Raw genomic sequence first — 25,961 nt, forward strand, 5'->3', positions numbered from 1 at the left:
AGCCCAGAGAACCGCCCGCCATAGAAGGAAAGGAGGGCAAGGCGTGAAGGTGGGTTCTCACCTGGCCCCGACTGCACGCTGGTTTCTGTGGAGGACCCACAACCTGCTCTGTTTTGGCACCCGCCTTGCCGCGTTCCCAGTGACGCATTGCTGAAGCCACCAGGAGGGATCTGCTAGCTCCAGCTGCCTGTCACACTTCCAGGCCACGTGGCTCTCTGCGCACCTCTCTCTGCTTAGGGAACTTTCTAGTTAAAGAAATAGTTGCAGCGGGGAGGAGGGGGGCAGTTAAGCCTCGCTCCTTCATAACTGGACCAATCTCCTTTCCGCATCCAGAGCGCACGCTGCCCCAGGAGTGGCCGTAACACGCAGGGAGAAAGACCAACGCAGGCAAACAGACCAAACGCCAACGTTCCAACAGAATTCATCTATTTATTGACATTAACGTTAAGCCGCTTCCCAGCAGGAACTGCTGTTAACAAGAATAGAACTGTTTCTAAAGGTAATAAAACAACAGCGACATCATACACAAAGCATGGGGAACACTCCTTGCAGAGAAAATTGGCTTTTCTTCTTCGACCAGAGTGAGCAAGCGCTAAGTGCCATCCCGGGCATCAACTCCTGCACACCTTCCTTCATCTTGGCCCTTGGAACATTCCAGGCTATGAGGCATGACCGGGTGGCCTTCTCCATGCCCTTCCCCACATCATGGCCCTGCCGCAGGTCATCTGGATGGACTTCCTGTTTCCTGTCGGTGAAGCGACTGCTCATGAGCCACAGTCCGGTGACAAAACCACTAGCACCAAAAAGCCGGTTCTTCATTTTCACCAAATAAACACACTCCTTTTTTATTCCTGTTTTTCTTTAAGGAAAGAAAAGTCTTACAAAACATATGGCACTAGAGGTCAAACTATACAACTGCATCCAGTTACAATTTCCTACAGCTCCCAGCCAGTGGCACCCGTCCCTTCAGATGTAGAGCTGATGGGAGGCCAAGGTGTCCATGAAAGGGCGCACCAGGTTGTCTGTGGAGAAGTAGAAGATGAGCCCGAACGTGATGGAGATGGGGAGGGCAGGCAGCGCTTTCTTGAACACGGCGAGGAGCAGAAGGGTCAGACACAAACCCTGCAGGACACCAAGGGGAGGTGAGCTGTTAGTGACGGCCTCAGCCCCAGGCTCAGGAGCTTGTCAAGGACTTGTCACACGACAGCCCTGGTCCTCCCCTGGTCCTCTTGGCAGCTCTGTGAGGTGCCGGGGGCAGCAGGTGTCACCCCTGCAGGCCTCCTGACTCCCAGAACAGTGTTGCCTCCACCAAACTACGTCCCATCTGGTTACAGTACTGACATGAGACGGCAGCATGACTCCCCCTATGAAAACCCCCAGAGCCCCCCCGCAACTCACGATGAGGATGGCCACGAAGCAGGCCAGTGTGGTGTTCCAGTCACCGCTACCCGTGGCTGCTGCCTTGCCCACCAGCACGCTGTAGAAGATGAAATCTCCGAGGCCGAGCTTCACGCCCCCTGTGTGAGGAAGAGAACGTGAACCTATCATCCTGGCCTGTAGCTTCCTCGTCAATCTTTCCTTGTCAACAGAGCCTGTCTATTGTCTGTTTGCATCTAAGATAACATACCTTTGAAATGTCAGCGTAATCTCCTTTTCTGGAACCTCTCAGGGAACCCTGGCCCTCCCCCCGCCCCACTAGAGACCACCAAACCCCTTATTGTTGCCTTGTTCTCCGAATACCATCTCTGTGTGCTGCAGATGTTTATCACCTATCTTGCACTCACTGATATGAAAGTATGTGTCTCTCTGTGTTTCTTTTTATCCAGTCCCAGAGATTTCCCCACTTTGCTTTCCCCCACCTCTCTAATCTACCACCAATGGATTTCATGTAACCCTCCTCACGTCTCCTCCTTTGATTCTATAATAATGTATAAAATAAGCTGCAAAATTGGAAACTCACAAAAATTCTCTACAGGTTTGGATGCTTTTTAACAGGGGTCATGCCCTGGCTCCACAGGGAGAGGTCACAGAAGACCTGAGTTCAGGACTGCACCCCCCAGACCTCGCCATGTGTCCCTTCATTTGGCTGGTTCTGATCTGTATCCTTTGTAGTAAAACTCTCCTTGTAAGTGTAGTGCTTTCCTGAGTTCTGTGAGGAGGTTGTGGGAACCCCGGGATTTGTAGCCCATTGGTCAGAAGTGCCGGTGGCCTGGACGCCCCCAGAGCTTGTGGCTGACGTGTGAAGCGAGAGTCGTCTTGTGAACTGAGCCCTTGACCCTGTGGGGTCTGCGCTGACTCCAGGAGGTCAGTGCCACCCCCAGCCTGTCTGCTGGGTGACCGCCCACTCACACTTCAAGACCCCCCTCCCCCACATCTGCCCTGAGCACTTTATACCTAACCTCTTGCTCCACATGAGGAACGTCTGCAGGGCAGAGGCAGTTTGAATTCGGTAGCACCGCCCTGCTCCCGCGTGCCACCTGACACACAGCAGGTGGCCCATAAATATGGAATGACTCCCTTGGGAACATAACCATCTCAGGACATCAGTGCATGTGCCTTGAGGACTATTCCACACCAGCTCCTCCTGTCTCCCCAGCCACATGGGGAAGTGACCACCCCAACTCTGCCCCTGCCCCCGTGCTGCACAGCCCACTGTCGGCCTCCACGTAGGACAGTGCTGCCAGTGGTTGACCTGCCCAGCCTCGCCTGCCCTCTAAGCCCAGAGCCCACACCCCGTGACCCCACAGGTACAGTGGGACATCCTACAGGCCACTCGAGTGCACATCTTGGGATGGAATTCTCCACCAGCCACAACCCTCCCAGTCATGTCCCTCCTCCCATATGACCCCAAAGCCCCTGATGGCTCCCGGTGCTCACAGGACACAGTCGGAATCCCCATTTTGATCTAGAAGGCCCTGGGAGCCCTTGCCTGCCTCCAGCCCATCTCTGCACTTCCGGTCTCAGCATCCTGCCTTCACTTCCTCTAACTCGCCGTGTGTTCTGCCTCAGCGTCGCTGCGCCTACCTTCCCCTTGGCCGTCCCCTTGGCCGGAAATGTGTCGCCCCCTCCTGTTACTGCTGTGGCTCCCTCTCTGGAGCTCAGCGCAGAAGTCACTTCCTCAGGTACCTCTCTCTGACCCCTCAGAATGCGGCAGTGTTCCCCACCCCCTGCATCGTCCTTCTCGGTCCTCCCCGACTCAGTGCCCACCTGATTCATGAGTCCCATCAGAGCTGGGCACCCCCAGCACACGGAGGCACAGGAGGTGCTCAGTGAACGCTGTTAGTACGTGGTCCCGCCTGAATGTGAACAGCCCCACGGCCTGCCAACACCCCCCACTTCTGCAGGCTGCTCCTTGACTTCTGTGAAGCCGTCGCTGCTGGGAAAGGGGCTTCTCCCTCCCCATCTCCACCCTCTGCTCCCACCCCCTGGGCCCACGCAGACCATCTGGACATGGGCACCTTACTTTCCTCCTCTTCCTCCAGTTCCTCCCCTGGGTAGCCGGGCAGGGGGGGCTCAAAGACTTCAGGATACGAGGGCTCCCCAAAACTGTCATAGGAGTCTTCTTCTGGGTATCCAGCATCACCATGGGAGGATGGGGGAGGACGAGGGAGAGAGACAAAAGTCTAGTCAGAGAGGTCTTTGATCTCGGGAACAAAGCATGCACTGAGGACTTCCCTGCCCTCACCCGCCAGGCCTGACACAAAGAAAAAGATTCTCCATGCCACATGACAAGTAAAGGAAAGGCAGAGGAATGGGGCTGAGGCAGAGGACCCAAGTCCCACCCCCCTCAATCCCCAAGATGCCAGGAGGGTTAGTTTACCCTCTGCCCCTCCTGGAGAGGCAAGGCCAGGCCAGTGAGAGCTGCACCCAGGGACAGGAGGCTGTCAGCCCCAATACTCACCCATCTCTGGGTCGTAGGGGAGCTGAAGGGCTCCCTGAGAGGAGGGGTCCAGCTTGGCCATGCCCACCATCCACACCATGGCAGCTAGAGAAGGAGAAAAGGGTCATGCCTCAGGCGGGACTAACTGTGGCTGCCCCCGGGCCTGAGAGGCAAGGGGGGCCAGAGTCTGTCCCAGCAGCCTCAGTTCCGGTGGTAGCTGCTTAAGCCCCATTGTCAGGAGGTCCAGACTCACCGACCAGGTGTGGCAGACAATGCCTTTTCCTGTCTTTTGTGGCTTCCTCACAAAAACAATGGCTAATAATAATATCAGTGGAGTTTGGTGAACTAACTGTGTTTCTGGTTTATTGTGGTAAAAAACATGGGACCTAAAAGGTACCATCTCAACCATTTTTAAGTTTACAGTTTAACAGAGTGACGTATATTCACACTGTTGTGAAACACATCTCCAGAACTTTTTCGTCTTGTGACCCAGTGAACAACAACTCCCATTTCCTCCTCCCCCCAGCCCCTGGCAACCACTGTTCTACCTTCTGTCTCTACGAGTTCGACTACTTTAGACACCTCATGTAAGTGGAACCATACAGTATTTATCTTTTTGTGACTGGATTCATTTACTTAGCATAATATGTGGCACGTGTCAGAATTTCCCTCCTTTTTAAGGCTGAATAATATGCCACTGTGTGTCTGTACCACATTTTGTTTATCCATCCATCCATCTGTTGATAGACCCTCGAGCTGCTTCCATCTCTTGCCTATAGTGAATAATACTGCTACGAACATGTGTGTGTAAAAGTACGTTCAAGACCCTGCTCTCAATTCTCCTGGGTGTACGTCCGGAAGTGGGACTGCTGGAGCACGTGGCACTCATTGTGTTTTCTCTCTGGCCTAGAAACTCTCTCCTGAACTCTCCAGTCGAATGCCGAGTGAGCATCTCAAACTCAATATGCCCCAAACACTCTCAACAACTGCCCTCCACCTGCCCCACCAGTCTTCTCCCTCTCGGTAACGGCAATTCCACTCTTTTTGTTGCTCAGGCCCAAAGCTCTCTCATTACAAGCATCCCAACCATCAGCTAACCTTGCTAATTCTGCCTCCAGAATCCAACTACATCTCAACACTTCCACGGCTGCCCCCGGGCCAAACCACATCCCATCTCTTTTTCGTTATTCAGCCTCCAAACCCAGCTACTGCTTCCACTCTTGTCCCCCGTACATGTTTCTTGACCCAGCAACCTGCATGATCCTGTTAAAATGTCAAGTCAGATCAGTTCAAAGTCTTCTGGTGGCATCACACGTCACTGAGGAGTGAAAGCCAAACCCTCACACGGCCTGCCCGGTGGACCATGATCCAGACCGCCCGCCTTTCTTCCCTTACCCTCCTGCCTGGCCTCGGGCCACTCCTGAGCACCGCACGTCATCTGTCTCAGGGCCTTTGCACTCGCTGCTGCTCCTTCTGCCTAGAATTCTCTCCCCAGATTTTCTGAAGGCAAGTAGGTCGCTGGTCAAATGCCACCTTGTGACAGAGGGTTTCCCTGACCACCTTATGCAAAACAGCATATTACCCTGAAGTCCTTACCCTGCTTTATCTTTCTACAGAGCACTCATGGCCTGACTTTGTAGTCATCTGTTCAGTTACTATCTGTCTGCCCTCCTAGAATGTAAGCTCCACCCGAGCACAAGATGGTGAATGAAAGGCACCATCTGTCTTTCCATACACGGTCTCTGCTCCTCCTCAGAACGTGCCAGGAATGTGCTTTCACAGGGGGCCACAGGGCCGACGATTCTCCACTCAGCTCCTCATCTGTGAGATTATCCAGCAGCCTGCAGCCGTTCCATGAACTAGTTCCCAGTGCACCCTGCAGACAGCTGAGCCCCAGATTCAGCCTAATTCAATAAGCCCCACCAGCAACAAATGGGAGAGCAGCAAGAGCACAGGCCGTGGGCTCCTGGCGGCCCCACTGCCCAGCACAGTGGCCGCCAAACAGTGGGGATTTGACATTTGTTGAATGCATGTACCATGTTTCCCCGCAAATAAGACCGGGTCTTATATTAAGTTTTGCTCCAAAAGATGCATTAGGGCTTACGTTCAGGGGATGTCATCCTGAAAAATCATGCTAGGGCTTATTTTCTGGTTAGGTCTTATTTGCAGGGAAACACAGTATAAATCCAAACCCCTACATCCCGGTCCAAGCCCAGCAGAATCCCACGCGCCTTCCCTTCAGAGTCTTAACTTCAACCAGCCATGCAGCTGTGGAGGAAGCCCAGTGAAAGGCAGGCGTGCCCTGCACCCCCAGACCCTTGCCCTGAAGACTGCCTCTCCAAAGTCCCTTCCCAGGAGCCTGGAGGGCTGAGACGGTGGCCATGGGCTCATGGAATATAGTCTGTACCCACCAAATGCCACTGGAGGCTGGAGGGAATGAAGCTGTGGGGCCCCCTTCCTGTTCTAATTTTCCAAGCTTCTTCCTGTGTAACAGCAAGATACAGCCCACTGTCAACTCCAGAAGGTAGAGCCCCTCGTGGGGGTCACCAAAGCTGCCTCCTCCCTTTGGTCAGAGAAAGGTTAACTGTTTCCTAGCCAACTCTGAGAGCCACGCCAGAAAACCGCCCCTGGCTCCCACCTTGGGTGCCTTCGGAGCCCAGGTGGAGAGGAGGCGTGGGGGCCACTCACACGAGTATATCAGGGCAGGAAATATGGGCTCGTTTCTCTCCTGGGCAGTCTCCACCAGCATCCTCAGCGGCCCTTTGGGGCACAGCACAGCCACGAGATCTGGGAAACAAGAAGTCCTTGGCAGGTTACAAAAGACATTTCTTGCCAGGCAGCCCCCAGAGAGAGGAGCCAGCCCTCTGACACCGGCGTGTACGGGGCAAATGTATCAGAGCCCCGGGGCCAGGCTCTCAGAACACATCCTGTGGTTGCAGCATCTAACCAGGGCGATTCCAGTCCCGATCTCTAGCCTGCACTGGCTGGAGCGCAGAGCAGGGTCTAACTGCAGACAAGGGGCAGGATGGGCTTGACGTCCCACTTCTCCGGGCCTCAAACTCCTCACCCATCAAACGGAAGAACCGGGGCTGGTGCTGGTAATCGTGCTAATGCTAATCAACTGGCAACTAACACTTCACAAGCTCCTCATGTACAGGCATCGTGCCCAACAACTGACAGTGTGTCGAGCGCTTCACGGGGTGAGAGCTCAATAAACATCTGCTATCATGAGTGACCATGTCCAAGTCCTGCGTTTTACGAAGGTGAACCTCTCAGAAGGGAGACCATCCAAGCCCCTCAGGGAGGGAGGGAGGGGACCTGGGCAGCACCGGCCACACGTGCGCAGCAGGAAGGACTTGGGCATGGATGCTGCGCCCCCCCCGCCCCCCCGTCCCCGGCCGCCGCAGGCTGGCGGCCCCTGCACCCACCTACCGTACACAGAGATGGCGCCCAGGATGACCCAGGCGGACCACTCCGGGAGGTACTTGATGAACACCAAGGCCATCAGCGCACTGATCATGATGAGGTAGGCCTGCTGCAGCACCAGGGGCCCCTTCCAGTGGATGCACACCATGCCCACCGCCCCGAAGTTCCACACGGTCAGCAACAGGGTTGGGTAGTCCATGGCCACGTTGTAGGTCTTGAGCACTTCCCTGCAGGACCAGTCAGGGGGAGGGGGGTCACTCAGTGGGGAAGTCAGACCCAACGGAGTTCAACACCCCCTGCTCCTCCAATAAGGCCCCAGCCTGGGGGCTTCCAACCTCTGGCTTCACTGACCACCCACAGGCATATCCCCTCCCTCACGTCCCTGAGCCCTGCAATTAACCACTGGAAATGTTTTCTGGAACGAGGTCGGGAGTGAAGCGACATCTCACCCTTGGGGTGGTGCACGTAAAGGTGTGCTGCTACAACGTGGAAGGCCCTTCGCCCAAGGAGAAGGTCCTGGAAAAAGCGCTTTCTCCTGTCCCGCCAGTCTCTGGGCCCCTGGGTCAGGCTGAGATCCCAAATCAAGGCAACAGAGATCCCTTTCTCCATAAATTAGCAAGTACCCAGGCCCAGCCCAAAGGTTATACGGTAATTCTGAGGGGTTTCTACCCTCCTTGGGTTCACAGAGAGCCTCCTCCGTGATGGCTCCGCTTGTTTAGGTTAGAAACCACAAAGCGACGTGTGGCCCACCATGGAGCTCAGTCCCCTGTGTCAAGAAAGTCTGGGCTCTGGAAGCAGTGACACTGGGAAGGTGTGGAGCTCAACAGGTGCCCTTCCCTGCCCAGGTTCTTCACAGCCACTCATGCCGCAGGGGGAGGGGTCCCCGAGGACCCCCCCTGCTTACCAGGTGCCACTCACCCGAGGTAGATATAGGTGAAGAGAAACAGCAACATCAGAGAAGACATGATCAACCAGCCGTGGATAAACTAGACAAAGAAACAGGCAGAATGACCATGCGCTGTCCCAACCCCAAAATCACACAGCCCCCAGGTTCTTGGGGCCCGAAACTCTTTCTATTAGGTTGGTGCAAAAGTAACTGCAGTTTAAAAGGTTAAAAATAACTGCAAAAACCGCAATTACTTTTGCACCAACCTAATAGGCTCCTTCGGGACTATGTTGGAAGGTACTTACCGGGTACCTTCCGTTTCACAGAGGCAGTCTCTCAAGCTCACCCAGCAAGTGTGTGAAGGAGACGAAACTCCTTTAGTTCTAAACACCTGGACCTCTACTCACTCACTTGGAAAGGAGATGCTGGCTGTCTCCTACACGCCAGGCACATTCTAGGCTCTGGAGATAAAGCTAGCAGTCTCTGCCCACGTGTGTTGCACCCCAGTGAGAGGGCAGTTGTACAATAAACACATAAACATGTATTGACTGGTAGTGATGAGGGCCATGAAGAAAAACATTGCAGATGACAATGACAGGAGATTCATTAGAGATGCTACTTTAGACAGTCAGGGCAGGCTCCTGAGGAAACTGCTTTTGAGTAGAGCAGGGTGTCCAAACTTTTTTCAAAGTTTTTCACCAAGGGCCATATGCGGTAAAATACACAAACAGCTGGGCCACTCACTCGAGGTGAAGTACGTATTGTCTCACTTGGTTTATTTAAGTAAACTAAATATATTTTTGGAATTTGCTGCGGGCCAATTAAAAATGGATTGTGGGCCGCAGTTGGCCCACGGGCCTCAGTTGGCCCACGGGCCACAGTTTGGACACCCCTGGAGTAGAGTCAACTCAAGGAGTCCCCTCCCACCTGAGGGGCAGCTCCTCAGAAAGACATGTTCCTTTTCTCCTGGCCAAACATGGGAGGGTCAAGGATGAGGGTGGGCTGACCCTAAACTAGTGCCTCCGCCAGCCATCAGTGGCATGGTGGTGTCACTCCTTCTGGTCTCCCCCTGAGGACGTACCCATCTCAGGCCACCCTCAGGGGGACCAGGAATGAAATCGGCAGCCTTGGCCACGCTATGCACAGCTGCCTTGGGAATATGCTGAGCCCTTCATCCCAGCCACCTCTACCCGCCCGAGGCCACCATCAGCATTGTCATGGAACCTGCAAATAAACCTTCCTGAATGGATAGCTGAGCTGCTCCTTAACGTTTGCCAAGACTGGTCACCTGACACCTGCTGACCAGAGTGCCGCCTCCCACACTCTCTGTGTTCTCAGCTGGCTTTCATTTGTGCTGTATCCTCTGCCCCAGACAAGCAGCCCTCTACCCTGCTTCCCCCCGTCCACGGCCCTGTCCACCCCATTTAAAACTCTGCTTCACTCATAGGTAACTATCGATAAGTTTCAGCTCCCAGACACTTCCTGACGGCCTTTCCTACCACTTAGCCCCATGGTCACCCCCAGCTGAGATGGGGCTCACCTCTCACTACCTGTTCCATAGATGGTGACAACCTGAATACAAACTGCTGCGCATGCCTGCCTGTGAATGGTTTTAAAAGAGGTAATGCCTCGTTCAACTTCCTTTCAGTTCTCAGGGCTTCAAAGCTTTCCTTGGGAAAAAGGCCTGAACCCCAAGTCTAATACCTCACAGCATCTCTGGAAACAACACCCACGATTCGGGCCAGGTGGGACTCAACTCCGCTACCACCCCTAGGACAGCTCCACAGCTACAGGGGGCCACCCAACCGTCTCCCATCACGGAAGACCCCAGCACAGCATCTGTACGTCCCCGGCCAAAAGGGAAATGGGAAAATAAAAATAAACCTGGAGGGGAAGTATGGGGTAAAGAGAGCCTGAAATAGAACATCTCACTTCTTCAGAAGGAGACGCAAAATAAAATTAACTTCGAATACGAGAAGTGACACTGAACACTGCAATGAGGAACTCAATCAAGTGGGATTATGTGTAAATTTAAAAGACAACAGCGTTGGGTAATCCATGGTGGGCGGCAGGAGTGGGGTGGAAAGAGTACCAACAATCAATCTATTTCTCAGAAAAAAGGAACTCTGATTTTTTTTTTTTTTTATGCCAACGGCTGCTGCCTGGAGGCACCTTGTGCTGTGCTGACAGGAGGCGGGGCCGGCGGAGGCGGGGCCGGCGGGGCAGGGAGGGCGGGGCTGGCGCTCACCTTGTAGCAGCGGTACTTGTACAGCACAACCAGGAAGATGGTCATCACCACGATGACGCTGATCATGATGAGGGTGTTGAGCACGGAGTTGAGGAGGCGCTGGCCCACCGAGGGTGTGTCCTCCGTGAATGGCGTGTAGATGCTGAAGGAGGAGGCCAGGGGTCCACTCCCTGCCCGCCCTGTGTACCCCGGCCCTGAGGGAGCCTCCGACAGCTGGTGGAGGAGCCCCGGGACACCTGCCTTGGCGGAATGCTGCCCACCATCCCCACCAGCTGCGCTGCCTTCCAGCCCATCTCCTGGCCCAGACCTAAGCCTGATGACAGAGCCCAGGGTAGGAGCGAGGAAGGGCCTGGATGGCCTCACCGAGGCCCCCCCATACCAACTAAACCCTCCCCTGGAGGTGCTTCTCCCTGCCCACCCCACTACTCCACTCTGGTCCAGGAGACTCCGCAATCCCCACACCCCCATCCCTATGCCCCCACTGCTTCCTCTACCCCACCCGGAAGCAAGCCATGGATGCCTCACTCTGTCCAACCTGGACTGCCAGAAACCAACTGCCTGCGATGTTCTCAAGTTCTCTTAACGCTTTCACCTGTGCTGCTCTGAGTCCCCCCGCCCCCAACAGTTTATAAGCTTCCTGAGGGTAGGGGCTTCTCTCTCTGCATCTTTTATAAAAAGAAAAAAACTTAACAAAAACTCCCTAACTAAAAAAACAGATGTTTAGAGAAAGTACTCAGCAGTGATGAAACAAGGAGGTGGGATGAAGATGGGAAGCTTCTCATATTTCTATGCTGCTGCTTCTACCTGGGTTCTTCTTACTAAAATAAATAAAACCTCCCTCACAAGGCTGGATGTGAGCTAAGAAATCCTCTGGGCCAGCCACCTCGATTTACATACATGGGAGCAGAGGCCCAGAGAGGAAGTGACTTGTCTGCAGTCATGCAGTGACACAGCCGTGTCCGGCGCCTGGTGCTTGGACACTGAGCTCAGCAGTGTCTGGCTACAGCGTGCCTTCTGCAGTAAAACCCAGTGTGCTGGGAGCTGCCTGCCCTGAGGCCTTTACATAGATCAGCTCACTTAATTCTCCTGGTAACATTATTATCAAACCCACTATACAGAGGAGGAAACTGAGGTGGAGAAAGGTTTGGAACGTGCTGAGGCAGTGGATGGACCAGGGGATGGACTCTTTGTCCCTGCTCCTTGCCACCGCTGGCATGGAGCTGCCGGTGCAGTGACCAGCAGAGGCTGCAGCCCCCCTGCCCCAGCCCCCAACTCACAGCTGCCCGTTTTTCTCCGTGTAGAAGCGCACAGACTTGATGGTGGCCACGACCACGACCATGCACAGGGTGACAGGCACAAACAGCATGATCACGTGCTTTGCCCCGTATTTGAGAGTCAGCTCCTCCTCCAGGCCCGGCGGCCGCCCCGGGACCCCGCTGCAGACATAGCGGTCAGCCTCCTCCTCGTGGTTCTCCTCACCATCCTGGCCTCGCTGTGGGAAACCACACTGTGAGGGCCACGCAGTGCCCCCCAGGGGGGCCCCCTGACTGACGGACGCAGAGCATCGGTGTTTAGAACAGGAAACAAGAAGTGTGAATGTTGCTTTCCGGGTGGAAGAACCAGTCTACAGCAGTAGTTTAGATGTGGGAGTATTGCAAATTCCAGGACATTTGAAAAGTGGATGAGGACAGCTCGAGAAGATTGAGAGTCTGCACTGACCACCCCAGAGGCAGGAAGGGAGGCCACAGCAGCCACAGAAGAGGGTGGTCGAAGGCCGAGGACTCAATGGCCAGTGGGTTGGGAGCTCATCTAAAGGGCTCTCCCCTGGCCCTCAGTACAGGGACTCAGGATGCCACTTGGCTGTGTCCTCATGGCCACACTGATTCGGGAGGAAACCAGAGAGGAAACATTTTTGGCTGACAAACCACAAACTAGAATGGTCAGCACACATAAGGACTCTCTCATTGTAAATGTGACCCTGGGAATTTGCAGAGGAAGAAATCACTTTGAACTGTTTGTCCTCCAAAATCACGCATGCAAAATTTGCAGCTCCGAACCAGAGAGGCTAACCAGGCATCAAGCATGTGAGCTACGGGAAGTTGGGAGAGTACAAATGAGTAAGCAGCCAATGAGGGGCAGGACACTGGCCAGATGCTGGCACAAACGGATCTGCAAGAGCTTCTGTGCTGGAATTGTGGCAATTCAGGGTTATTAGCTGCCTTGTTAATTACATGAACAGCCAAAGACAACGCCAAATGAAACAAAAATCTAAAATGGCTATTGGTTTGATATCAGCGCTTTGCAGAGAATTCCAATCTAGATATTTGGCTAAGAAGGGGTGGGGGGAAACTGTTAGTGAACAGGAACTGAAACAACCAAAATGCACAAAAACTCTAGGAAATTAAAGATGAAGAAAATAGCAAGAAAAGTCTAAGGAGCAGCTGGGCAGTGGTTTTCAGCTGGAGAGATCTTGCTCAGAGCACAGAGGAAGACAGAAGAAATGAGCTCAAATTTCAGCAAGGGAGATTAGGGCTGGCTGGAAGAAAAAGAATTCCACATGGAGAGGTTTTTAAATACTGTAAAGGGCAAAAGGAAGAATGGGATTCAGACAACTTCAGACGCTGTTTTGCCCTGATGGGGAGTGAGGTGGCTTGGCGAGCGGCCTCTCCCAAGTACACCCCCACTTCATAATGTGATCATCTCCTGCCCTGCGGATACAGAGATGACGTCACAGTGCAGCCCACCCCTCCTGCTGTGGCCTGAATGTTTGTGTCTCCCCAAAATCCATAGCTGAAACCTAAGCCTCAGTGTGATGCTTAGGGGGTGTTAGGAGGTGAGGCCTTTGGGGGGCGATTAGGTCATGAGGGTGGAGCCCTCCTGAAAGTGGTCAGTGCCCTTATAAAAGGTACCCCAGAGAACTCCCTTGCCCCTTCCATCATGTGAGGACACAGAGAAGACAGCTGCCTATCAAACAGGAAGCAGGCCTTCACCAGACATCAGATCTGCCAGCACCTTGATTTTGGACTTCCCGCCTCCAGAAGAGTAAGAAATGCATTTCTGTTGTGTATAAGCCCCCTGTTTACGGTATTTTTGTTATAGCAGCCGGGACGGACTAAGACACACCCCCAGCCCCAAAGTCAGACATGAATGCGGTGTACTCAGCTCTCGGTTACCACGTCTGCCATCTGCCAAGGACGTTCCCCTCCAGCAGTTTCCCTCCTACCATCCTTGAGCCTGTGTTACCTGTCCCAGCATCCAAACTCAGTCTCACCTTCCTGCACTAGGAAGGCCAAGCTAAGGGGGCCAGGGCTGGGTGGAAAAATCATTTCGTCCACTGCAAAGTAGAACTTGAACAGGCTGTGAATGCAGATCTACTATGAGGCCCTCACAGACAGAAGGTCCTCCATGGGGACCACCCACCCCTCCGGCCAATTCCCACCTTTACCCCCCCACCCCCACATCAGGGAATGTCTGCTCCCCACACATCAGGCACAGAAACCCCAGCCGCGTGTTTCCAGGCCTCAGCCCGCTGGCGGGAACCTACCCACTGGGCAGCGTTCTCCCTGTCCTCCAGGGCCTGCCTGCTGTCCTGGCAGGAGCGGGGTGTGGGGCTCTCAGCCGACATCAGGGACGTCCGCTCGTCACACACTTCTTCCTCACTGTCAGAGGCCATGAACGTGAGCATGGCCCTGCCTCTGGGCGCACCTGGAAAAAGGAACACAGGAGTCCTCGTTCCACTTCCCTGTGAGGCAAATGCAGCAGAGGGCTGAGGGGTGGCTAGAGGCAGCTTGAAGACCTGGACACAGGTCCTACCCTGCAACAACTCGCCAGGACACCGTGTCAAACGACTGCTGTAAAGCAACAGCCCTCAAGGACAGCCACGGAGGCCGTGGCGGCCTCGAGAGGGGCTGACCTGAGGAGATCCAAGCCACGGGGGCAAAATGCCCAACTAGAGAAGTCAGGGACCTCCAAACCGTCAGCACACTCACTCATTCAATCAACAAACATCTGCTGAGCTCTGGGGATATGGAGAGGAGTAAAATACACACTGCTGTCCTTAAAAGACAAAGAAACCACCCAATGTGACCAATTTTATAATCCAGGTGTTCACCAAGTGGTACAGCAGCACAAAAATGGGACTAAATCCCAGAGATCAGGAATGTTTTCTAGAGAAGATAACATCGTCTGATGGAGACAGATGTTTCCGGGTGGGAGGGGAGGGTAGAGGGCATGACGAACGTTCCAGTCGGGCATGGCACTGCTGTGCGTGGGGGGGGGGGAGCTGTGGAGGTGTGAAGGGTTTCCTCTGCCATGTTGAGGAGGTATATGCTGTCCCCCGAGGAATGAGACAGATCAGATCTGTGTTTAGAAAGGTCAGTCTGCACTGACTGAAAAAGGAGTAAAAAGAAGGGAAGGTGACCCCCCTGAAGGCGGCAGCAGCAGGGCGGATGCAAGTGAAGGGACAGAATTCAGAAAGGGTTAGGAGGTGAACAGACAGGACTGCGTGGGGGGGATAAAACGAAGGACAGAGTCCCGGATGAGGCCAGGCACGGAGTAAGAGGGGGAGGTGGGAGAAGAACGTTTCAGGGAAAGGCTGTGAATTTGATCCAGGAACCCGTGAGCGTCTGTGGATTTAAAGGGAGAAGCTTCTAGGAGGGGGCTGAGGGTCAGGGGTGCAGGGGAGGGAGAGGAGAGTCATGAGATTAGAAGTGGTGGCCACAGCCAGGGGAGCCACTGAGAGCCTGTCGGGGGAGAGAGGTGGGAACTACAGCTGAGGCAGGGCCCCCAGGGAAGGCGAGGCTGAAGGGACTAAACAGAAGGGAGGCCTGTCCCCAAGGCCACTGTGCTGAGAGGAATGTTTACACAACAGCACCACGGAAACTGCCCAACGGGGATGGCAAGAGCTTCAGACAGCCCGAGGCAGATGTGACTGTCCCTACAAACATCACGGAGTATCACTGGGGCCAGCTCTCCCCATCTCTGCCTCCGGGAAACCCTCGGGCAGCGATGCTTCCTGCCACTAGGGTCAGACAGCCAGGTCTGCCCTCTGCTGAAAGTTACTCCCCAAGGTGGCCACGCCCCAGGAATTTACGATTTTCAGATGAAGCCAGCTGATTCCTTTCCCTGAGGCAGGCTCTGTGCACCCCAGCAGGGTCTGTGGCCTCCACGGTTTGAAGACAGCGTTTAGGGCCTGGATTCTTCCCACGTGGACTTCAACTCCATCCCCAACCACAGGCAGACCACAGACCCTGCTTCTGTCCACCTGGCCGCCTTGGGCCCATGACAAAGGGCTCCCTGTCCAAGTCACAGGGATTTCAACATGATTAAGGCCCCCCCCCAACCCCCAAGGATAAGTTAAGTACAGGAGCAACAGCAGTAAGACGCAAAGTGGGATGAGTGCCAGAGGGAGAGGGTGCTGATCAAGAGGAGGGACAGCCGATCAGCCACCAGGATTAGATGTCTCAGGTCTCTGGAGGCAGAGAGATGTGAAATGGTAACTAAGGAACCTCCCGCACAGATTGGAGGTGGGGCATCCTGGAAAGAAGCAATCTCCCAACGGAAGGTGTGTGAGGGGGACCTAACAGGGCCGATAGTGACAATACCAAGCAAGCTGAAGTGGCTGACATGTGGGGACGTGGGTGGCAGGTGGGAGACGAGGGAGCAGAGGTGGGGTGACCATCCCTGGCAGGGGCGTGATACGGGACCAAGGAGTGAGAGCTGAATCCAGCAGAGGGGAGCCTGCAAAGCTCTGAACAGAAGAGGGATGTGAACAGGGGGATCTTTAGGAAAGCGGGAGGCCAGCTCAGCAGCATTCTCCCGGCCAGGTGTGGGCCTGCCCCTCTCCCCTGGGGTCCCCCTAAGACTAGGCTCAGCCCAGGGCCACTGGAGGGCCAGACTTTGAACCCAGCAGAGTCAAGCCCAATTTGGGGGACAGAGCTTTGCAGCCCCAACACACTGAAACCTTGGGAAGTTCTTAGCTTGAGTTCCTTCCTCTGTGATAATGAAAGGACCTACCTAGTGGGGACCCAGGAGGACTTCAAAGTCCTCCTCTGTGAGCCTGGGTCTCCCTACGTGAATCTTAAATAAACACCTGCTTGGAGCCGACAGTTCCCCTCATTACTCACTCAGGTACTGGTGAATTCATTCTTACTCAAACAGGGGCACCCGAAACAAAGACATGGCTGAATTGTCTCAGAATTGTGTACCCCTAAATGACATTCCATCTAGAGCAGAGTCTTAGAGGCGATGTGAAACTACGGTGGCTTTTCTAATACTCTTTTCCAGCAGTCAGTTTGGCTTGGGGTGTGAATTAATAATTTAGTTACGATCTTCTCACACCTCTGGAGTGCCTGTGATTTATCTTCGCTGTGCCTGGAGGGGCCGAACAGGAGTCCCAGTATCTAACATGTCACCTCCCAGGGTGTAGCCCCTGAGGGCAGAGGGTAAGCTGACCCTCGGGACCCCAACAGCTGCAGCATTTGGCTGCCTCTTCTCCTAGACACCCAAATGGTAAAGCATGAGGGAGACGGACAAACAGGGCATGAAAACGCTTCTTGAAAGGAGAAAGGGAGCTAGCTACAGGGAGGGTGGGGACAGAAAAGCAGGGGACCCAGGATCAAGCACAGGTAAGTCCTTCCGATTTCTATTTCTTCAGCCAGTCGCCAAGAGCTAACAAGGTGTTCCTCTGAAAAGCACTACTGCTTCCCAAGGCTTCCCTGAACGCACCAGGGAAGGGTGAGCTTAAAGGACTGTGTCCCTTCCACCTGGAACTGCACTGGACGGAGGGAGAAACGTCAGAAAACGACAAAACATTCTTATCCGTCCACCAAATGTACTTCACATATGGCCTCCTTACCAGCAAACAAGTGCTTCCTTCATCCCACTTTAAAACATTCCTCCAAAGCCTTCTCTGAAGCGGGGGCCGAGACTCCCAGGAAAGCAGGGCACAAGCTAAGGAAGGGCTATCAGGGGGGAGCTGGTCTTGGTCGGGTAAGCAAGGGCACCATCCGATCCCACCCTCTGAGCCTGGGGGTTGGGAGGTGACACTGGAGGCTCCTAGTGCCCGAGGGTAGGACTTAGGAAAGGCTGGATGCCTTAAGGTGCTGTTTCTCAAAGTGGCCAGGACCACCTGAGGGGGTGATGGTAGAGCATCACCTACTGAGCCCTAAATATGCACTGAACACGATAACCCTAGGAGCTAGGTACTGCTATGCTTCCCCACTTTACCCATGAGGAAACACGTTCAAAAAGTGATAGATTCAAAGTTACCCTTGGACCTAGGTGGTAGGATCCATGCTCCTCAACACTGTGCTAGGCTGCTTATTTAAGACTTAGATCCCCAGCTCCATCCTGACTGAAGGTTCAGGGGTCTGCATTTTGAGACAGTCCCTGGGTGATTCTCACAGCTGATGTTAGACCTTCTGTGGGGTGGCCCAGCCAGGGAATCGGGGCCCCAGCCTGAGCCCCCAGCTCAGCACTGCAAGTGTCAGGGTACAGTCTGCCTACCTGCCACCTGGGCTGCGCCCCTCGCCCACCCACCTCGGCACCCCCACTGCCCCTCACTACTCGCTGGAAGGGGGAGTGAAAGAAGAACAGCCCTTTCTCCTGAATACCCCGATCTAAGGAGGGCGAGGAGCAGAAGCTTCCAAACTAGAAAAGCTGTAGAAGGAGGAAAGAGTTCTCAGGCTGGAAAAGTCCCCAAGTCCACACCAAGGAGGAAATACTGGGGCTCAGAAATTCCTAGAACAAACTGGACCCGCCTCTCTGAAGGCAGTAAAAACGGAAAGCTTTAAAACATTCATACCTTTTGATCCTGAAATGCTACTTCTTGGAATTTGTCCTAAGAAAATAATAAAAGATTTACATAAAAACATGTTTCTTGTAGTTATTTTAATTGTAAAAAAAAGTGACAGTGACTAAACTCCCTGACTATCCTCTGACATATCCCCCCGATGGGATTTACTATATGACCACTATAAAATCTGAAAAGAACATTTAGTAACATGAAAAAATACAACCGACCGTTCAACTTACTGGATATAAAACTTCACATACGTAACCATCTGAATTTTCTTAGAAAACGTATGTATAATCAAGGACTGGCAAGAAATCATTACAAAACATTAAGGGAAGTTATCTTTGGGTGGTGAGATTCTGGGTGATTTTTACTCTACATTTTTCTGCATTTCTCAAAGCTTCTATAATTCACTTGGATTGTACTTGTAGTATTTTTCTTTTTTTTCTTCTTTTTTTTTAGCTATTAATTTTTTTGAAGGGAAATAATGAGTATCAACATTTAGACAGATTTTCTTCCAATCCTTTCTCTCCCTCATTCCCTCCCAATGGACTGGGGGAAGCGGATGGACTCATGAAGCCACCTTATTTCTTCTGCGGCGCCTCTTATTACCTGGCTCCTGAAGGAGAACAGAGCAGCTGGGATGTTTTTCTTTTGCTTCTCAGCTGGAACTGAAGCGTGATGGCACTCTGAAATCCTTGGAGGGAAAAATCGCCACCCCAATCTGTGCAGACAAACAACCTTCTCGCTAGATGTTCACATCAGGGCAGCAGTGACGTCAAGAATCCTGAGGGAGGCTGACTCACGGGCAGGTGGGGGTGGGGCCGAGTGACTGCTGTCGCTGGTATCAAATCCAGTCACCCACATAGCAACCAGCACTCCATTCTCAGAGGGAGCCCCAGGAAAATGCAGGGGGGGGCTGATGGGGGCGGGGGTGTCCACGGTATGAAGACTATGTTTTTCTGGAAATTCTTCCCAGAGCAAAACACGGTGGCTAAAAGCTGCCTTGGAGTAGGACGCAAAAATCAAACATCTAAAGCCAAGGCTCACGCCCATTAATAAGCTGAATGGGACTGAAATGCTGGAGTAGCCAAACCAAGAACTGTGGCCCAGAGAATTTCTCCAACCGCGTGGTGTCAGCGGTTCCTGCAATCATTATGGAAACCCGGTGACCCAATTTCTTTGACCCCCTTTTCATTCCAGAGAAATGTAAAGATTTTGACCTTAAATCTCAAGGCTAATGGAGATTTTAAAACGCCACAGTAAACACTCGTGCCTCATGGAAAACGATAGAAATCCCTGCTCCAAAAGCAAATTCGGAATTACTGCCTTTACCAGAAACACTTAGGGCTGCAGAGAAAGGTTTGGATCCCCAATACTTTATTGGTTGGTTGGTTGTTTGCAGTAAGCCTACCTGAACAATTTTCCCTCACTCGCAAGAAGGGTGGCATTAATCAGGCCACTTCCTCTGGTCACACAGCTACCTCACAGTGTTTCCATGACCCCTGGGAAGTTCCCAGTCTTTCCTATACTAGGGAAAGGCTTGCTGAGGTGAGAAAATCCCCTCAAAATTTTCCTGAGAACTTCCCACAGCTTCCCTGCCTGCCCGTCTCCCCAGCCCCAGACACCTATGTATTTGGCCCTGGCTGACCTTCAGCCATCTGTGCATCTACCTCAGCCCGTACCATAAGGCACATTGCTTGCTGGCTGGTCCTTCCCAGCACAGGGAGTCAGCCTCGGCCAGCACTGGGGCCTGATTCCAAAGGCAGGCCCTGAAGGACGGCCCCACCCCTCCCCCACCTCCAGATCAGAGGCCCCAGAGCACGTGGGGCCTCCTAAACCTTGACCCAGGCCCTAGATTTACCCCCACCGGCCCTTTCCTACTGAGACGTGCCCAGAATCCAGACAGATTTCTCTCATTTCTTGAAGTAGCCTGGAAAAAGGACGGTTTGGGGCAGTGGCAGCAGGAAGTAGTGAAGGGAGTCACACAAGTCATGTCCCTAACATGTCACCTTCAAATAGGGCGCAGAAAAACACTTTCTTTTTTAATGAGAAGCAGCAAGCCAATGGTCAAAAGCTGAAGCTTTGGAGACTGACCATCAGGGTTCCAACCACCCTAGCTGCATGGCCTCAGACAATTAACTTCATATGGCCCATTTCCTCTCCTGGAAAAGGCAGAACCTTGCGAGAGTCCTGTAAAAACTAGAGATAATGTGGAAAGTGCCTAGCACACAGTAGGTGTTCAATTAACAGTAGCTATAATGAAGAGGAAATAGAGGCAGGGAAACAGTAAGAATTTAACGGAAGCCCACTGATGCCCCTCTTGGAAAGTTAGGGTTCGCTGTACCACCAGACACACGAGTTGAGCCACCAAGGCCACCCCTCATCCAGGCCTTCAGGAGACGACAGCCTGTTTCCACCCCGCCCAGGGCACTGCAGCAACGTGAACATTTTGTCACATGAAAGGGTACGTCCACAGGACCGATGTCAGAGAGGGCAAGGGCGCAGAAGCCATCTAGTCAGCACCTTATTTTATAGTTAAAGACACTGAAGCCCCGAGGGATACAAGAGGGCAGTCGATTCAAGGCCCAAGACCAGAGCCACAGTGCAATTCAGTTCTCCAACCTGCCAACTGAGGAGCTCTCCTCTGTCCACTCCAAGGCTCGTGAGGGTCACATACTGGGTGGCTCAGGGTCATGGTCACACAGGCAGCCCACAGAGCACACCCACATTTACAAGGCACATGCCTTTTCCATGGGCAGGTATGTCTTTTATTTAATACACAGCGTCTCCAAAACACAGACAAGAGGTCAGTGAATTGCAAACACTCACCCACTACATCACCTGCCACCTGAAAAACTCAGTAATCTCTCTCCTGCCCCCACCCACGACTCCAGCTTGAGGGCCTACTCTGCTCTCCCTCTGCTATTTGTGCTCCCCATGGGAGCAGACAGGGTGGTGGCTCCCACGTGGGCATGGCCCAGGGACGGGAGTCCCCACATGCGGACATGGGGCAGGAGTCAGGGCACTGCTTCTCGGGGTCAATTCAAAAGGGAGGGTGGGAAAGTGTCCTGCTGTGGAACTGGTGAGATAAATAACAGTCCACACACCAAGCAAACCTGGTTTTCCAAGAATACTCAATAAAGGGAAACTTCTGAAGGCATAACATTAGCAGAAAAGACAGCACAATCTTCATCTCCAATTTCCTACCTCTAATATTTTAACAGAATATATATATATACACACAGATATATTAATATATATACGTACAGATATATTAATATATACACATACAGATATATGTACGTATGTATATATATACATATATATGTATATAAAGTGCTAAAAGAAAATTCATGTTAACAGTGGTTATCGATGGGCTGAGGGCTAATGGATAACTACTTAAAAAACATTGTCTGAATTTTCTAGAATGAACATGTATTACTTTTATTTTTAAAAAGTCAGAAAGTTGCTGGTTAAGGCATAGCAGAAAGGTGAGCACCCTTTCGATTCTTCTTCCCGTGCTCCAGTAGACTGTATTTTGGCAAAGACGACGGAGCAACCCGTTCTCACAGGCAATGAAGAGGCGAGACAAAATTCATCTCCCTTCCTGACATCTAGTCGTTTCTGAGGACTGATGTAAAATGACTCTTTCCTGGGATTTTAACAAGGCACCCTCACCCCTGCAGGCCTGCGGGCCGACACTGAGTACACAAGGCCTGAAGCCCATGTCCGCCAGCTCAAGGTGAGGGGAACCTCCAGGGCCTGGCCGGTAGCCTGGCGGGCCTGCGAGCCTCTGAGACTTAACATTCCTTTCCCCAGCTGCTGGAGTCGGGGAACAGGCAGAAATACTTGCAAACATTTGTCCTCTTGCCAGTCCCCAACTACACGGAGTCCTAAAGTCAAAGCAACAGCTGAAAACCAGCCAAATACGTCTTCAGTAGAAACACGCACATGACCTACACATACACTGCGGCTCCTTTAAAAAAAAAAAGTGTGTGTGTGTGTTTTAATTTATTTTTTGCTTTGTCAGGTAGTCAGGAGACCACAGACATTTCCTGGGAAGCAGTGCAGGGACTTGGGTAGGGAGGTGAACGTGGGAAACCTCTTGCGCAAAAACTCAAAAGATTAAGAAGACGCAAGCAGCTGGGTTCAAATCCTAGTGCTAAGTCACGGAAGCCACATAACAGGACAAGTTGCTTAACTCCCTGCAATGTCAGTTTCCCCTTCTGTAGAAGGCGGAAAATCACAGCTACGGTAGTGAGATTGAAGCTCTTAAGATAACGGTTGTAACTACTGCACAAACCAGCTCTTTCTTTTGTATATGACAAACTCATAAACGTATGTTATGTCTTGCTCATCAGTAACTTAGAGGCCATGGGAGGTGGGAAACGCTGTGTGCAGTGGGACTGTGGTCTGCACAGAGGAGCTGAGGGCATGGCAACCTGAAGCGGGCCGCCAGGCTCATCTGAGGGGCAGCCTCTTGTCCTCATCTTTCTCAAGTAGATAGGAACAGGGCATTCATCTTGGATAATGCACCACAGAAGATTCTAGACCTGGTGCCCAGGTACCTCAACACCAAACGATATAGAATTGTCCCTGAAAACCAGCAACAACATCCATCCCACTCTGCAGCAACATTCCTCCAAGCCCCCACTTCCAGCCCTTGCCCTAAATGCCCCCTCATGCACACAAGGCATGAATCTGGACAGCCTGCCTGCCTGATGGGTGGCCGAGGCTGCCGCTCTGAGCTGGAGCCAGGAATCCCCGCCCCCTCACCAGCTGGGCCCCAAAAACACAGCTGCTGACAAGTTTCCCTCCTCCCACACAACCACATTCACCCAGAGGGGAACCTGAGACTCACACACCTGAAGCAGCTTATCCAGAGTCTTTAATTACTGCCATAGGTCTGGGCTGAAGGCCTTGGAGGCTCAGGTGTCTACAGAACGAACAACGCTGACGTGGGGCATCCATACTGGAAGCTGGGGTCTATCCTGCTCAAGTTACTGTCGGCACGGGCGTGGCAGCCCAGGATGTCAATTTTGAGTTAAGCTGCCTCTGCAAATGGTCTGGATTACATGCCTGTCAGGTTCTCCAGCTGTAAAGGGCGATGCAGTTAGTCCACCACTCAACAGCTCACACTTTAAAAAGGAAATACTAAGTCGACAGGAGCATTTCATCCAACTGCCAAACGGCTGAGTTCTGGTCCGAGGGCTGGACAGCAGAACTAGATGGCATGACAATGGGTTCTGAGCCTGCTCTGCTCTGTACTACCTGGGCGACCTTGAACAGTGTCACTGTACCTCTGGGGGCCGAGTTTCTACACCCATAACATTTGGACTGGGGACTCGCTGTTTCAGGTTTTTCAGTTTCAAAAGCTTGATTCTGGGAGTCTCCCCACAGTAGTGAATGCCTGACAAAACACCGCTGATCAGGAAATCACCCCCGCTTCAGGCCCGACCTGCCCTCCAGTTCCTCACATAAGCAGGAAGACCTCCGTCTCCCCTCCAGCCCCCTGCACAGCAGTGCGCAGGGCCCGGTGCCACAGGCCGAAGGGACTGGGCACCAAGGAGGTCTCAGCCAGGAGAGGAGAACAAATGCCCTCGTCCACGCGCCTTCGAGCCCCACGTGCACTGCTCCTTTAAATGCTCTGGCCCTTTAACAGCTCTCACCGCGCCCACCGCCAGCGCCAGCTTGGGCGGCGAGGAGGACACGGCCCAGCTGAAGGCCCGAGGCCTGGGGGCAGCTCCCCGAGCTGCTTCCAACGCCCCAGTTCCGGGCCGGCCCCCCTCGTCCCCGCGCTCTCCTCTCTCCCGCCCCCGCGCCGGCCACGGAGGCCCGGACCGCGGCGCGCGCAGGGACTGCAGCCCGGAACTGAAGGGGCCGCAGGCGCGGTGAGGGGCGCTCGGAGCGCAGTGCCCGGCCCGCGGCTCGCGGCTCCCGCCCGTGCCCTCCGCGCTGCGGGTGACGGAGCCCCGGCCGCAAGCCCCAGGCCCGCCTTGCCCGCCAGCTCACCTGCTCTGTCGCGGCGCTCACCGCCGTCTTGACGCGGGTGGCCCAGCGCTGGGCTGGACCCCGCGCGGGCGCTCACCCCGCCCCCGGCTCCGCCCCGTTGGCGTCGCCACGTTCCCGCGCCCCAGTCGACCCCAGCTGGAGCCCCCGCAAGGTACCCCGCGCGGAGCGTCCTGTCCTGTCCTGCCCGGTGTCACGCCGCGCGGAGGTCGGCTTAAACCTGACTCCGGACTGGGCACTGACGGTAGAAGGGTGGTGGCTGGGCCTGTAGCCTAACGGGGGCCTGGCAGCACCGTGGGGCAGTAGCACATTTACTTTGTGACAGGTCTCATTTCCTGTAGTGTCAGGTAGCTTGGCATCTCCCCTACCCCTCGCCACCCACCTCAAGAAGGATTTACTTTCTTTACCAGAGCATTAGTGGCCTGGTGCTAACATGAGAATTTTCCTTGTCTGTTTTCTAGAGCTTTGGAACCACCGGGATCTCGGGATAAAATTGCACAGGGATGAACTTGCTATTGATGACTTGAGACTTGGACTAAAGAGTTGTGATTCCAGGATTTGGGGTCTAAGGGGTGAGTTGAGATCGTCAATGTTTTGACATTTCTGAATAACCTCATTGTTTTAAAAAAAAGGTGAAATTCACATAACATAAAATAAACCATTTTAAAATGTACAATTCAGTGGTATTTAGTACATTCACAGTCTTGTGCAATCCCAACGACCTCTATCCAGTTCCAAAACGTTTCCATGGCTCCAAAGTAAAAACTAACCATTAAACAGTTTCTTCTCCACCCTCACCCCCACCTCCATCCCCACCCCTAGCCCCTAACAACTACATCTACTTCTGTCTCTATGGATTTACTTATTTTGGATATGGTATTTACATAGAATCACATAATATGTGACCTTTTGTGTCTGACATTTTTCACTTAGCATAATGTTTTCAAGTTTCATCGGCACATGGTAGCATGTGTCAGTGCTTCATTCCTTTTTATGGCTGAATGATACTCCATTGCATGGATATACCACAGTTTTTTTTTTATCCATTTCATCCATTGATGGACATCTAGGCTGTTTCTACCTTTTGGCTATTGTCAGAAGTGCTACTATAAGCATGTGTGTACATATATTTGTTTAAGTACCCTTTTTAGTTCTTTTTGGTAGATACCCAGAAGTTGAATTGCTGGATCATATGGAAATTCTATGTTTAACTTTTTTAGGAACCACCAAACTGTGTTCCACAGAGGTTGAACCATTTTACATTTCTACCAGTAATGAACAGAGGGTTCCAATTTCTGCACATCCTCCACCACTGTTATTTTCCATTTTTTAAATTATTATTATCATAATTATTATTGCCTTCCTAGAGGGCATGGTTTACATCTCCCTATTAATTAGTGATGGTGAACATCTTTCATGTGCTTGTTGGCCATTTGTATATTTTCTTTGGAGAAATATCTATTTGCCCATTTTTAAATTGTGTTATCTCTTTGTTGTTGAGTTGTAAGAGTTCTTTATATGTTCTGGATAGGATACTAGATTCCTATTAGCTATATGATTTGCAAATATAATGTACCATTCTGTAGATTGTATTTCTGATAATGTCCTTTAATGTACACATGCCTTTAATTTTGATGAAATCCAGTTTGCCTATCTTTTCCTTTTGTTGCTTGTGCATTTGGTGTCATATCTAAGAATGTATTGTCAAATCCAG

General features: G+C 52.6%; 1 protein-coding gene across 4 annotated transcripts; it reads right to left on the minus strand.

The window, feature by feature from the left end:
* Window positions 1-409: 409 nt before the first annotated feature.
* Window positions 410-24,385, minus strand: PSEN2 (presenilin 2). 4 transcript variants are annotated; one of them, XM_074316915.2, is made up of 13 exons: window positions 24,251-24,385; window positions 18,848-18,959; window positions 18,245-18,280; window positions 13,985-14,145; window positions 11,718-11,932; window positions 10,441-10,582; window positions 8,225-8,292; window positions 7,313-7,533; window positions 6,569-6,667; window positions 3,902-3,985; window positions 3,464-3,562; window positions 1,399-1,517; window positions 410-1,122 (listed from the first exon to the last, which is right to left on the minus strand). In XM_074316915.2, the coding sequence occupies exons 4-13, from the start codon at window positions 14,123-14,125 to the stop codon at window positions 967-969; spliced, it is 1,344 nt and encodes a 447-aa protein (XP_074173016.2). In that variant the 5' UTR covers window positions 14,126-14,145; window positions 18,245-18,280; window positions 18,848-18,959; window positions 24,251-24,385; the 3' UTR covers window positions 410-966. The 4 variants fall into 4 exon arrangements, with proteins under 4 accessions (XP_074173016.2, XP_074173014.2, XP_088655253.1 ...); XM_074316913.2 differs by having other exon boundaries at window positions 3,464-3,565; XM_088799127.1 differs by lacking the exon at window positions 24,251-24,385 and adding an exon at window positions 23,104-23,642.
* Window positions 24,386-25,961: the final 1,576 nt, after the last annotated feature.

Source organism: Rhinolophus sinicus, chromosome 6 (genome assembly GCF_057876585.1).
Source record: "Rhinolophus sinicus isolate RSI-liver-muscle chromosome 6, RSI-T2T, whole genome shotgun sequence".
Classification (NCBI taxonomy): domain Eukaryota; kingdom Metazoa; phylum Chordata; class Mammalia; order Chiroptera; family Rhinolophidae; genus Rhinolophus; species Rhinolophus sinicus.